Consider the following 13,046-nt stretch of genomic DNA (forward strand, 5'->3'; position numbering starts at 1 on the left):
TTTGTGCAGTACTAACATGAAGCTTAGCAAGTAGTATTGTAGTACGATATCCAGTATATTGTAATGATTCTGTTTTCGTTATTCCAATCCCACCCAAATATCACCTAAATACTTGAAATATGAGTGCTGATCTTCATCAAATTCAATAACGGTTCCGTTCTGAAATGTGTCGCCATAGCCAATTGAACTGTAAGTACACCACATATAATCATGGCAAAGTACATGAAGCATTTGCCAAGCTATCTCTGGCTCTCCTTGAGTATTTGGACCCTTCAAATAATTTGCGCCAGAGAATGGCGGAATAATTGCATGACGAATATTTATAGGACTGTAATAATAATTTTTCATTTCTTCTTGACTTGCAAAGGTTTGAAGATAATAATTTCCTTGATAGTTAAGATCATTCTCATAATCAACCAAATCATACTTACCACAGAAATGGAAACCGGAATTTAACCAAAGCAACGAATTATCATTATCATCAATGTGAGCCGGATGAGAATTACACAACTCCTGAGCAAGATATAATTCTCCATTATCTTTACGTCTATCAGGTTTAACTTCACCTACAGCCACAGCACGATACTCATTGAAGATATAATCTTCATTTCCATTAAAAGCAAATGCAAACCAGAAGAATTCTTTATCTCCATGACTCCTTTTCAGTAATGGTTCCATGAAATATAATTGAGGCAACATTAAAATAGAATTTAAATGTCTATATTTATCTAATACAACCACTCCAGCCTCCATAAAATGATACATCCCTTCAAAAGCATCATTTTTTAAAGTTTTTTCAGTTACCATAGGGAATCCGAACATGGCATTATCTATGATATTGGGCAATAATGATTTTAATAAGAATAGGTCTGTTTCTGGTCTCTTGTCAGTTGTGGCTCTATCTTTATAAAATAAAGCACCACCTGCTTTATATTTTGAATTATCAAAAAACCATTGAGGATTTTTAAAAAGAACCACATCTGAGTCCAATAGAATAAATTCTTCAAATGAATTGAAAACAGTGGCTAGTAATTTATTACCATATCCATCGAATTTACTCTTATATTGTTCATTAACCACATTGAAAAGATTAACAAAATGAATGTTTTGTACAGGCAAACCAAGATCATACCCTTCTGGTAATAAATGTCTAATCTTTTCTATAGATAAGGGGAAATCCCTCATAGTTTCCCTGGCAGTTTTTACAATTTTTGCTTTACTAGATCCACTAATATTATCATAATAAACGATTTGAATTGGTAACATATTTCCAAGTGCCCTTAATAATCTTATTAAGTTAAGTGTATTTTCAAGGTGAACATCTCCTAATGTTAAGACAATACCTCTACCATTCATACTTTTTCTCATATCATTGAAGAAACAATCAGTCATTTGAAGAGGAGTGGCTGGAGTACTAGATTTGTATTTCTTTTTATTGTGTAAGTTATTATATTGTGGAGGGGCTAATTCTATTTCCCCTGTCCATTTTTCAAATACAGGATGTTGAAGTGATAACCAAGGATAAATTCTCTTTTCTAAACTTGAACAAATACGATATGAATCTAATTTGGCCATTTTTTCATTTTCAGTGAACTCAAATGATGGCAAATAATCTTTACCTTGTATTGTTTTAATTAATTCCTTTTGATCCTTAATAAAGTGATTTGTTTCTTCGAGTTGTTTGGGATCAGAACTTGAAAGGAAACATTTATTAAAGATTCTTAAGTGAGTTATCGAATCCAAAGTTCTTTGCTCAACTTGTAAAGTTGTATTCCAAAATTCTTCAAATTTTCTCATCATGAATTTTTCATATTGAGCATCAGTAATTGATGATTGATCATCACCTTCAAATTCTTGATCTATATATTCTTGTTTTAACTCCTCGTAGTGATGAGTTCTCCAATTATTAAATTCAAATTCATCAAGTTCAATGGCATAAGGAAAGTTATATCTACCTAGTGGCAAATCTTCATTTGGATTCAAATACCAATTATGATCAGTTATAAATAAATTTTGAAAATATAATGCACATCGTTCTTTAAAATTTAAATTTCCAAGAATGGTATCTGGGTTAGGATGATTTTTAAAAATAGTTTCATAATTGGATGCAAAGGTGGGTCTTATTCCTCTTAGGTCTTTAATACCGGTATGCATTTGATATAAATCAAAAGTTTTATGATTCACAATTGAAGTATCGACAGGTTCATATTGGTATGGATCAAATTTATGTAACATATTATTGTCGCTTGAAAAAGCCCATTTGTGATTTGTTTCTTTATTATAATCTCCGTGCAGATATTCAACTCCATTTTCTTTATCATAATAACTATCATGACCTTCGAAGATGTGTTGTTGTGAGCTAACTTTGTTGGTGAGAGAGTTCTTTAAATTCAAAGCAATAGAATCATAATGATATATAAATAAATAAACATTCAAAAGTATGGTCCACACCGCCACTACGGTGTATACTAAAAATCTAAAAGAAGCAAACTTCATATCAACCTAGACTTCTTCTAATTTAGTTTGTTTAATGGATAAGACTTGTAGTATCAGAAGCTTGAGATTCAAACCTTTAAAACACCCAAAATTTTAGATGATTTTTTTTGGTAGAACATACCACGCAGAATTGAATGTTATAAATATGATTTACACAATGTGGTGTAGAATGGACAGTTACCCGTCAGTTTAATTCATTCTTATTTAGTTATTCTAGATTGATGAATATTTTTTGGAGGTAGGACATTTGCTTATCTTTGTGTTACGAATTACTTTTTACGACAAGAAGCTAGTACCTAAAAAATAAAAATTGACCGACTCTCACAACCGGTTGTGCGCTTGCTGCAATAATTTTTTACCATTTACGAAAATATGGATTTTTTTGAACCATCCCCTATTCATCCCCCTTTAAAGAAATGATGTTTACAAACAATCAAGTATTATATAAAAAGATTTAAATCCAATTGAATTCGCGTTGCGGAAAGTAATAATAAACAAAATAAGTTGTTACCATTTCGTGTATGTGTCAGATAGCTCAACACCCTTCCGTTTCTTGAACTGAAAACAATACGTCAAATTTGGCTAGAACACAAGTTTCGTTTTATGGATTTACTGTAATGTGTTAATTGAATAATGGTTGCAAGAGGAGAATAATTTTGAAACAATGTCACAGAGTGTATCTAATTACAGTCTGCATCACTATTCTGCTTAATATGTATTGATGAATTTACCATCACTTATGACCACTTTTGAACTCACAAGATGGCAATAGCTTTCTAAATTCGAATATATGATGTTCAACAGAGTAAAAGCTTTCATAAAACGTGGGACATCATAAATGTATTTTTAAAGAAGTCATATGTTTTCTTGTTTATCTTGCATATTCATTTTATAATTTAGATCTTAAGATTTACTTTTATAACCCAAAATATATATTCTTAAGAGGAGTGCTCGAGTTGGTTTTAATTATTCGTGATATAGTCGGATTCCAGTTTCGATCTCAACATGTAAAAAAACTTCAAAATATCTGTTTTAATTATCTTTTATATGTCTTATAATCATTTTCATTCGTCGGAGACGAAGACGTTAAAACCGTACTGAGGAGAAGTACGGCCAAACCGATATAGTCTATGTTATTTTTTATGTAGGCAACTTTTGTACAAGGTAAAAAGTTTATTTGCCATTAAGTTCAAATTATTTAATTCGTAAAGTCATAGCTGATAAGTAAACTTTGAAAGTTTATGTTTATATTTCTAAATGCTTTAGTAGTCTGAGCTGTAAACTTTTAAATTTATCACTGTCTTCTTTTATTTGAGAGCATCAACATTTGTCATAGTGTGTTCCTAATCCCCTTATATATGTTACAAAACTATAGAAAACAGTGTCATAATGGAAGAAAGTTCAGAAGATATCACATTTTCAACCTTGTTATTCCTAACTGTGGTCCCAATTTCCTATGTCATCTTCAGAAGAAACAATCGATTGGCTCTATTCTCAGTACACTCCTTAAGAGATAAGAAAGCTATATCACAATTAGTTTTAATGATATTATTAATGATTTTAAATGTCAATCTTTTTATATCATTCAGCAGTGTCTTATATAAAAATCTGCACATTGAATTATATTTTATAAATTCCAAGGAGAATTCATTTGGATTAAGAACAACACCTATAACAAGAGGTCTTGCGGATTGTCATTTTAAACCCGTGGAATTGAAAACATTTTCTAATATGGAAGATATATTTGATATTGAAGTGGCCTTTCCTAAAGATAATCAAGGTGGAGAAGAAAGCTTAAAAGAATTTTATCATTTGAAATGTCCCAGAGTTTCCTTTTTTGATTCATTTTCCTTAAGTGCTTCGACCGAGTTAACTAGTCTAGACAAGCCTGATGAATTATTAAAAATTAGAAACATTGCTAAGGACATGCATGAGAAGAAGCAATATCCTCTTTTAAAATTGGCCTTCTTAGATGGTCCTGATGAAAGTCTAGAATACATCCTTGAAAGAAAATGGTTTAAATTCTGTACTGCTCCAATTTGGATGGATAAATATGGAGTTTATATTGCTCTTAATAGAGTCACATATTGTCCTAATAGAGTTTATAAAGAACCTAAAATTTCATTATTATATGCCCAATTATTTGATAAAGATTGGAATGAATTGGAAGATTATACCATTAATGATATTAATGGTGAACCGATTGTATTCCCAACAATTTTCCCAGCTCAAATGGATGAATTTGGTGATAGATCACTTTTGGGTCCGGAAGATCCAAGAGTTATCATAAGAGATTATTATAATGATAAAACAGGAGAAATGGATCAAGAGCCAGTCATTATTTTTAATACCTTAGTGAAAAGTCAAGGTGAAGCAAGATGCATGCATATTTATAGACCATTCACTCATAGAACTAAAACGGTTAGAATGGATATTAATAACGTTAAAGTTAAATTTGCTGAAAAGAATTGGTCGCCATTTTTCAATACGGATAAAGACTTCATTTATTTTATTTATGGATTATTACCATTCAGAGTTTTAAAATGTAATATTCATCATGGAGTTTGTTTGAGTGTCACCGGTCCCGAAGTTGATCCTAATGAAGAAACTAGAGAATTGTCCGGAAGTTCAAATTTAATGGAAATACCTGCCAACCTTTTACCAAGTGATTTAGCTAAATATAGAAAGATTTGGTTTGGTATTATTAGATCTCATATTTATAAATGCGGATGTTTGGAACAAGTTTATAGATTCCATGGTGTGTTAATTTCCACTAGAGTTAATGACCCAAATGATTTATTCACCATAGATTATATTACATCATTATTAGATTTCAATATCAATCCTGAAGCTTGGGATTTGGATTTGGAAGATTATAAATGTAGTGATGGTAAATCAGTTTTAATTCCAAATTCAGTAGCGTATTGGGATTTCATACCTAAAAATTTATCTAATCTGAAAAATCAATACGGTGAAGATATAATGGGTATAGCATTCTCCGAAGCTGATAAAAATAATAAAGTGATTCATATAAAAGGGTGGTTTTCTCATCTTTCCAAAGTCTTAACTGGGAATAAATATCAATTTAGAACTCATTATTTAAGAGAATCTAAAAATGTTTTAGAGACTGATTTCTTAGGCGAATGTGCAGTAGAAGAAGCTACTGAATATTGTTTAGCCAGTGAAAAGAAATATGAATGGTCACATAAACCAGGTTATAATGCTACTGAAATTAAACTTGCACTCGAAAGAGCGAAGAAAGTTGAAGATAGAGAAAGAAATGCAAAAGAAAGGAAAGAAAACATAGAATCGGGTGACCTTACAGATGAAGAGATAGAGTATCTTTTATGGTTAAATAAGCAAGATCAACTTGAAGAACAAGCAGAAAGAGAAAGAGAAGAAGAGGAAAGAAGACTTAGCGAGGAGTTAAAATAATAGTATGTAAAGGTTTTGTCTGAAATTATAGTTAAAATGTACATTCACATTGAGTAGCTTTTGGTTCAGGAAATAGTTAAAACAACTATTAGTTGTAAGACGTTTAAGAAGAGTAAAATTTAATCACTGGAAAACAAACTCCATGATTACATTTGAGAATAATAAATTATTCTATAGCGATAATTGATGAGTTGAGTTGTGAAACAACGAACAAGCAATTAATCACGGGTACTTGTACTTGACACGATTGAAATGAATGAGAAGTTGTAATAAGATAACAATCTCTATATAAAATTGTTTTCTTAACCGCCAAGGCGGTGGTTTAACGATGCCACATCTTAACTATAGAAATCGTCTACGTAGAAATAAATCTCATTGACAACAATAACTCTTTAAATGCAATTTGTTTATTAATTTATGTATGTATGTATGTATAGTGTTTTGTTCTACTACATTGTTCATCGTCATCATCTATTTCTGAGTAAATCTTGAAACAGACTATCACCATCATTCTCGTCATTGGCCCATTCTAAAATATCATTGAATATCCGTTGAGAAATAGTCTTATCCATTTCTAATTCTTGTTGTCTCATTCTTAACAATAAAGTCTCACATAATTCTAATAACAACGTTATACCTCTAAATTCTTGTCTTCGTTTAAAATCAATTATTGGTTGCCATGAACTTATTTGATAATTATATCTTAATTCCAACACAGAAAGATTTTGAAAATATGATGGTGGTGATGGCGCTATGTTTTCCACATTATTATTAGTAGTAAGTATCAATCCATTGTTATGTTGTTGATGAGTGTAGTAATTGGTATAAGGGTTGTTATTGTTATTATGGTTTCTATTACTGGCCAATATTAATGGTATGGATTGATTCAGTAATAATGGACAATTATTTAATGATAATCTTTCTAAGGAATGACTACAATGAATAGCCAATTCCCAAATGGTTTTATCACTAATATGACATCCTGCTAAACCAACGGTTGATAGATTTTTATTATTTGAAATTAATTTAGATAAACTTGTATCAGTAATTAAATGACCTTTTTGTTTTCTACCAAAATTAATATTAGTTAATTTATGACATTTATTTCCAATAGAATAAATTCCAATATCACTAACCAATTCACAAGCTCTAATATCCAATACTTCTAAATTTGGACAATTTTCACTAATCATAATTAAAAAATCATCATCAATTATTTTTGAACCCGTCAAAATTAATTTCCGTAAATTTTTACCGCCAGTTTTAAAGAATTCAATTGGAGGTAATACTTTTGGACACATATAAATCTCTAACCATTGTAATTTTTCAAAATTAATATGATCCTTTAAATAATCAAATGTACCTTGTTTTATATGGAATAATTTATGTAACACGAAAATTTCTGGTTTATATTGAAAATTACGATGTTGTAAACTTTGAATAAATTGACCATATTTTTTAGCATCATTGAAAACCATCTTCTTAGACATGATTTCTCGAGTAACTTGATAAAATAATCTATTAACCAAAAGACAATTGAATAAAGTACCTTTATGGGTCTTTTTATGTTCATCTTCAATATTATCCATGATTATAGATTGTTTCATTGACATTTCAGCTGTTTCTTTATTACCATGGATTAAAAAAGCATGATTATAACTTAATGGTTTCCGTCTCATTGGAGTTGGTTCTTGAGGAATAATGGTATTTTGAACATCAACAAATTCCATAATTCTATATACTAATTCTGGAATTTCAAATATAGATGGTTTGGATTGAGCAAGTAATAATTTTGAAAATAAATTAGTTCTAGTTTTATCAGCTTCATCTTCATGAGTTATGAAATTATTAATTAATGGAACCTTCTTTATTGGTGTTGAAAATGGAGAATATTCATCTTCAGTTAAATCTGGTAAGGATTCTAAATCTGATATATCGGAATTATTGGTTGATGAAGGTACAGAATGAGAATCAAATGAAAATTCCCGTTCTTGTAATGAGAAATTAGTTTGAATAGTAGAAGCATTAGTTGAAGTTGATGGAACACAGATAGATTTCAAACGTCTTTTCAAGGATGAGTTATTACCAGTATATCTAGATGATTTTGAACCACCATTATTATTAACACCAGGATAATAATTACTAAAGCAACTTATAGATTTAGCTCTTTTAGGACTTCTTGGAGAAGTAGAAGAAGAAGATTCAGCTTCAAGTTCATCTTCATCGACATCTATAAACGGATGATAGTCATAAACTTTATTATCAATATGACAAGCATAAGGTAATGGTTGAGTTTTATGTTTTGATACGGGATTAATATCCATATTCGTTGTGATTTAAAAGGTTGTGAATGCAAAAAAAAAGGGAAGGATAAATAAGGAATTCTAAGGAAGATTTTGCTTTGATATAATACAAATGAACATGCAAAATGATAATAAGGTTGATTGATTTACTTTATAATAGTTAAAAATGATAAAGTAAAAGATTAAATGTTTTCTGGAATGATAAATATGTGAATTAAAACCAAAAAAAATTTGAAAACAGTGGAATGAATTAAAGAATTTAAATAAAATGACTTTGTAAAGGATTGACTAGGGTGAGTTTAAGAAGAAAAATGCAATTACTGTTGCAGTATAGACTGAAACAATTATGAATTGAAGTAAATTGATTATTGAAAAACCCTATGTTCCTTTTTTATCTGAAATTGGATTTTTACCTATAATAGAAACCAGCGTGAGTGTATGTGGGATTATGCAAATACAAGTAGGGTCGGCGGTATTCTATAGTTTTAACCAAGGTTAATCAATACAGGAATAAATAAAAAAAGGAAGGAAGGAAGGATGCTAACAGCTTGATGAAAATAAATAAATAAAATAAATGGAAATGAAATGGAAAATATAAGAAATTAATCTCAAGTGGGTATCAAATGACTTATATACAAATTATTTCTGAAACTGTTACAAGGTTGGAACCCCTGGTTGTGAAAAAGCTTTATGAGAAAAAGCTCGCGTAATTTTACCAGCCACTAAAAACACCAAATCCTATTTTGATGGATAGTTAAGTTATGTGTTAAATGATATGTATGTATGTTGTGAAGTGAAGTGAAAACGTCAAACCAAATGGCATTACCCAGAGATATGTTTCAAAAAAAAGAATATTCTTCGAAACGATGAATGGTGAAATATCGATATGTGCATGCTGTACCAGCAGCCTCTAGAAACCAGGTAAGATTCTTCCTGATTAGCAGTCAAATTTTTCAACTGGTGCTAAAAAATGGCTGGCTCAAAAAAAATTATTTTTTATGATCGTTTTAGGAAATATTTATTTTTGGCGTTAACTATGGTGCACGTGACTTTTACATAGTTAACTTCGTATATTTAGTACTGGCTTTAAAGTTGTGATGTTTACAAATTTTTGAAAAAGTTTATATGTTACCTTTCCTATAGATTTTCCAAGCCAGTCAAATTAGGGTGGTTTTCTGTGGTTTTGGGACCTGAATTTTAGACGAGAAGACATTTCTTCTTTTCAAAGGACCCCAGCTTGCAATCGAAGTATAATTTTAAGGCACCCAACCCAGCTCTTGAGTTGAGCCATATGAAATCGAGGTACATTCTCTATTTAAATATAATGTTCATTCTTATATATTACTTCTTCCACATATGATAAATTTTAATTTACAAATCTGAAATATATCTTCATCGTCTAGTCATAACTTCACAAGATTATACTGGCTAGTAGTATGTTGATTAACGCCTATTATTTTTTTCTTTTCTATCTAAGCTTTTTTTTATTATTTTATTTTAATTGTTTGTAAAAATCTATCACATCTTTATTTTTTTGGTTACTTTCAGTTAGTGGTTATTGTTTATCTTTTTCATGGTTTTGTTTAACTTATTTTTATTCGATCATTGTTGATCAATGTTACGCTCTATTGTTTGTGCTCAATTAGTAATTATTAATTACGAATACAGACAGATAGGACTTGAATAAAATCGATTATTATTTGGTTGCTAGGGAGAAACCACCAGAAAATATAAAGATGGCTTACCAAAACTTAACCCATTAATCTGTCTATATGTTTAATTATTCCATTGTTCAACATTTGTATCCAACCAAGCAGTTGCAAACACTTTGTTGAATGAACTAACTAAAATTAAAATTAACTACACCACAAGCATGAATCTTATTATTATTGTTATTATTATTATTACTTGCGTTAAGTGGAGATTTTCATACTTTAGTTTATTTTGTAGAATGAACTTACTTATGTGTTTATTATTTAGTTCCATTCACGAAAATCATTTTTATTTTTATGTTTACGGTTATTGTTCTTTTTTTGTTTGTTTGGGTTGAAGCGTCAAAAATTTTTTAGTTGGCGGCGAAAAAATTTATTTTATAACGACCAAACAGAACAAATTTGTGTGGGTGTGTGGATAGTGTCTATTAATAGTAAATCTCGTCTTAACCACTTGCCTATTTCAGTCGATTGAAGTGAAGTGATATAGTAACGGTTGTAAGTTCAATGTGTGATTGAAAGTGGTGTAATGGTATGGATCCATAGACTACAATTATTAGATTATCCACCTATTGAGCTGCTGGTTATGATCGCCTTATTGTTAAAGCTGGTGAGGGTTTCGTTATCTTCCCTTAAATTCTTTTTCCCTTTAGCGCGAATCGTCGCCTAACTTTTTTTTTTCACTTAAACTTTTACGAACCGAAAAGAGGTACAGCGAGTTACAGAAACAGCTGGAGTAGAAATATTGAAACTATCCAACCCTGATGTATACTTCCACTTTACAACCCAATTTTCTTTTACAATTTTTTGCATATAAGTATGTAGTATCCTGATATCTTTTCTTATTTTTAGTCTTAACCAACCTTGACGAGTGACATGTTGGATGTGTTCATTGGTCCAATTGACTGCTACAACATAGCATAAAAAATAAATATCGTATGTTTGCAATTATCTACCACATCGTTACAGCTATTCTATATGTATATGTGTGAATGAATATGAAAAATAATAGCTGGGCAAATATTAGTAGAGTATTTTTTTTCTATTGTTAATTTTATTTTATTTTATTTTATTTTATTTTATTTTTATCAAAACCTTTACAAATGAGGCTGTCTTCAACTTAATTTCACACTAAAAGTTATGAAACTCGTAATCGTCTTCCTAAACGATGCATTTGCTTACATCTACACGATGGCACATAATGAAACAGATCAATACATTGTCTTAACCAGATGTACCGAAGTTGCTGGAAACAATACTAACCCTCATTTATGATTGTTTTGAATTCAGCCTTTTAAGCAAGCTATCTAAACTACATTAGGGGTTACAAGCAAGGGCGGAAAACATTATCAACCTTCCTTGCAAGCGAGTTAATTCTACAGGGTTATGTAAAGTATAAACACCTGTAGGAGTGAAAAAAGTAAACCCTTTGACGGACCGCACTTAGTCTTTTCAAAGTTTACATTTCATTTACATTTGGAAACATATGCAAGCAAGTCATAAAAGCCTCCATTATTTCGTAATATTCCAACCCAACCCAACCCAACCCAATCTCAACCAATTCAATTCAATCAACCAGGGTTTGAAAATAATTGAAATAGTTGTTGAATATTTTTTATGAGCATTTGTAAACATTATTTTTTTATTTTTTTTGGGTTTGCTTGAGCCTGCTTATTTTTGCGCCAAATTCCCTAATTGAGAAAGGATGCAAACACATTTTTATTATTTATACGCACGATACTCAAATCAACCAAAATAATCCATCAACCCTACCTTAAACACACTGACCTAGTTAGGATGAGTTGAGTTGGGCTGTGGTAAGCCAACAAGGTACCTACACATAAAATATAATATTTTTCTTTTTCAGGTTGGATTTAATATTTTTTCAAAGTTGGTTGTTGGACTTAATTATTATTTGAAATAAAATACAGGGTGTACATCTGCTGCAAACATGTGTGTCAATAATTTTTTGACCTAATACTTGCAGAAAGAGAATTGGACAGAAAAGATGCAAATTCATGCTGGAATCTCTGTTTCAAGTATACAACCATACATAACCTTAGTTATATCTTTAATCAACAAGGGCTAGGTTTTGTAAATACTTTGAGTTTGATAATTATTTGCAAGCAATCTGTATGTGGTTCTATCTGGTTTGAAATTAATATATCCGTTTCGGTAGATAACTATTTAAACAACTTTCCATAAGCATCCAATTTCCTATAAAATACTTGCAAGCATTTAAAATCTCTCTATATTGATATATTATTTCAACTCTACATTGTAAATGATTGTGTGTTTACGAATTAAACCACATGGAACAACTTATTTTGTAGTTTGTTGGTTATTATTTTTAAACCAAACAAAGCTTGCTAATCTCAATTAACAACAAGCAAGCCTGTTTGTCTGTTTTAAAGCCAGTTGTGAGATCTACTGGTTTTGATTGTCTTGGATCTGGTTAAAAGATATTTTATAAACTTATCCATATATTTTTTTGCCTACAAGATTGGTCAAAAGTGAAAATAAATAATAATTTTTAGAGGATATTTAATTCGGCTATAGATGAGAATCAAGAAACACAATGCTGGTTCAACAATGTAACTGGCTTGAACAAACATAACTTCTTTGTTATGAAAGAAAGAAGAGAAGCTTTTGATGTAGAAGCTTTTGTATTCAAAATTTGTAATGATAGTCGGTGCTACCATGTGGAAATCTTTTTATTTTTCTTAACGCAGATGTTCAACCACAATTCTCAAAGGGGTTCCCCCAAAGATCCATAACGCAATAAACACTATTTTCATGTTACATTTCTTACTATAAAGAATGTTTTCTAAAATGGGATTCGAAAGCAATGAAAACGTTGGTTGCATAGAGTTAATAATCATATCATCTGCATAGAAGATGTCTTATAAGTAATGGAAATAGCAATGAATATAGATATGTAGAATGTTACTTGTTGTATGTTACTATATACGACAGATACTAATGACATAGTAGACTCTCTAAACAACACCATACAACTAGATGTAACTAAGGGATACTTTCCTCATTTGTCAAGACAATCAAATAAAAATCCTCTATATAATTCATTTTTTTTAGGTAA

General features: G+C 30.3%; 3 protein-coding genes across 3 annotated transcripts; 1 reads left to right on the forward strand and 2 right to left on the reverse strand. All coding sequences in view use genetic code 12, as the record gives it.

The window, feature by feature from the left end:
* Window positions 1-78: 78 nt before the first annotated feature.
* DFJ63DRAFT_310128 (alpha-mannosyltransferase) lies at window positions 79-2,496 on the reverse strand (the record flags this gene model as incomplete). Its single annotated transcript, XM_064905540.1, has 1 exon — window positions 79-2,496. The coding sequence occupies one exon, from the start codon at window positions 2,494-2,496 to the stop codon at window positions 79-81; it is 2,418 nt and encodes an 805-aa protein (XP_064764301.1).
* Window positions 2,497-3,885: 1,389 nt separating this feature from the next.
* DFJ63DRAFT_310129 (uncharacterized protein) lies at window positions 3,886-5,931 on the forward strand (the record flags this gene model as incomplete). The annotated part of the gene is made up of 1 exon (XM_064905541.1): window positions 3,886-5,931. The coding sequence occupies one exon, from the start codon at window positions 3,886-3,888 to the stop codon at window positions 5,929-5,931; it is 2,046 nt and encodes a 681-aa protein (XP_064764302.1).
* Window positions 5,932-6,398: 467 nt separating this feature from the next.
* AMN1 (Amn1p) lies at window positions 6,399-8,255 on the reverse strand (the record flags this gene model as incomplete). Its single annotated transcript, XM_064907683.1, has 1 exon — window positions 6,399-8,255. The coding sequence occupies one exon, from the start codon at window positions 8,253-8,255 to the stop codon at window positions 6,399-6,401; it is 1,857 nt and encodes a 618-aa protein (XP_064764303.1).
* Window positions 8,256-13,046: the final 4,791 nt, after the last annotated feature.

The sequence above is a fragment of the Scheffersomyces coipomensis genome (assembly GCF_036884675.1).
Source record: "Scheffersomyces coipomensis strain NRRL Y-17651 chromosome Unknown DFJ63scaffold_1, whole genome shotgun sequence".
Classification (NCBI taxonomy): domain Eukaryota; kingdom Fungi; phylum Ascomycota; class Pichiomycetes; order Serinales; family Debaryomycetaceae; genus Scheffersomyces; species Scheffersomyces coipomensis.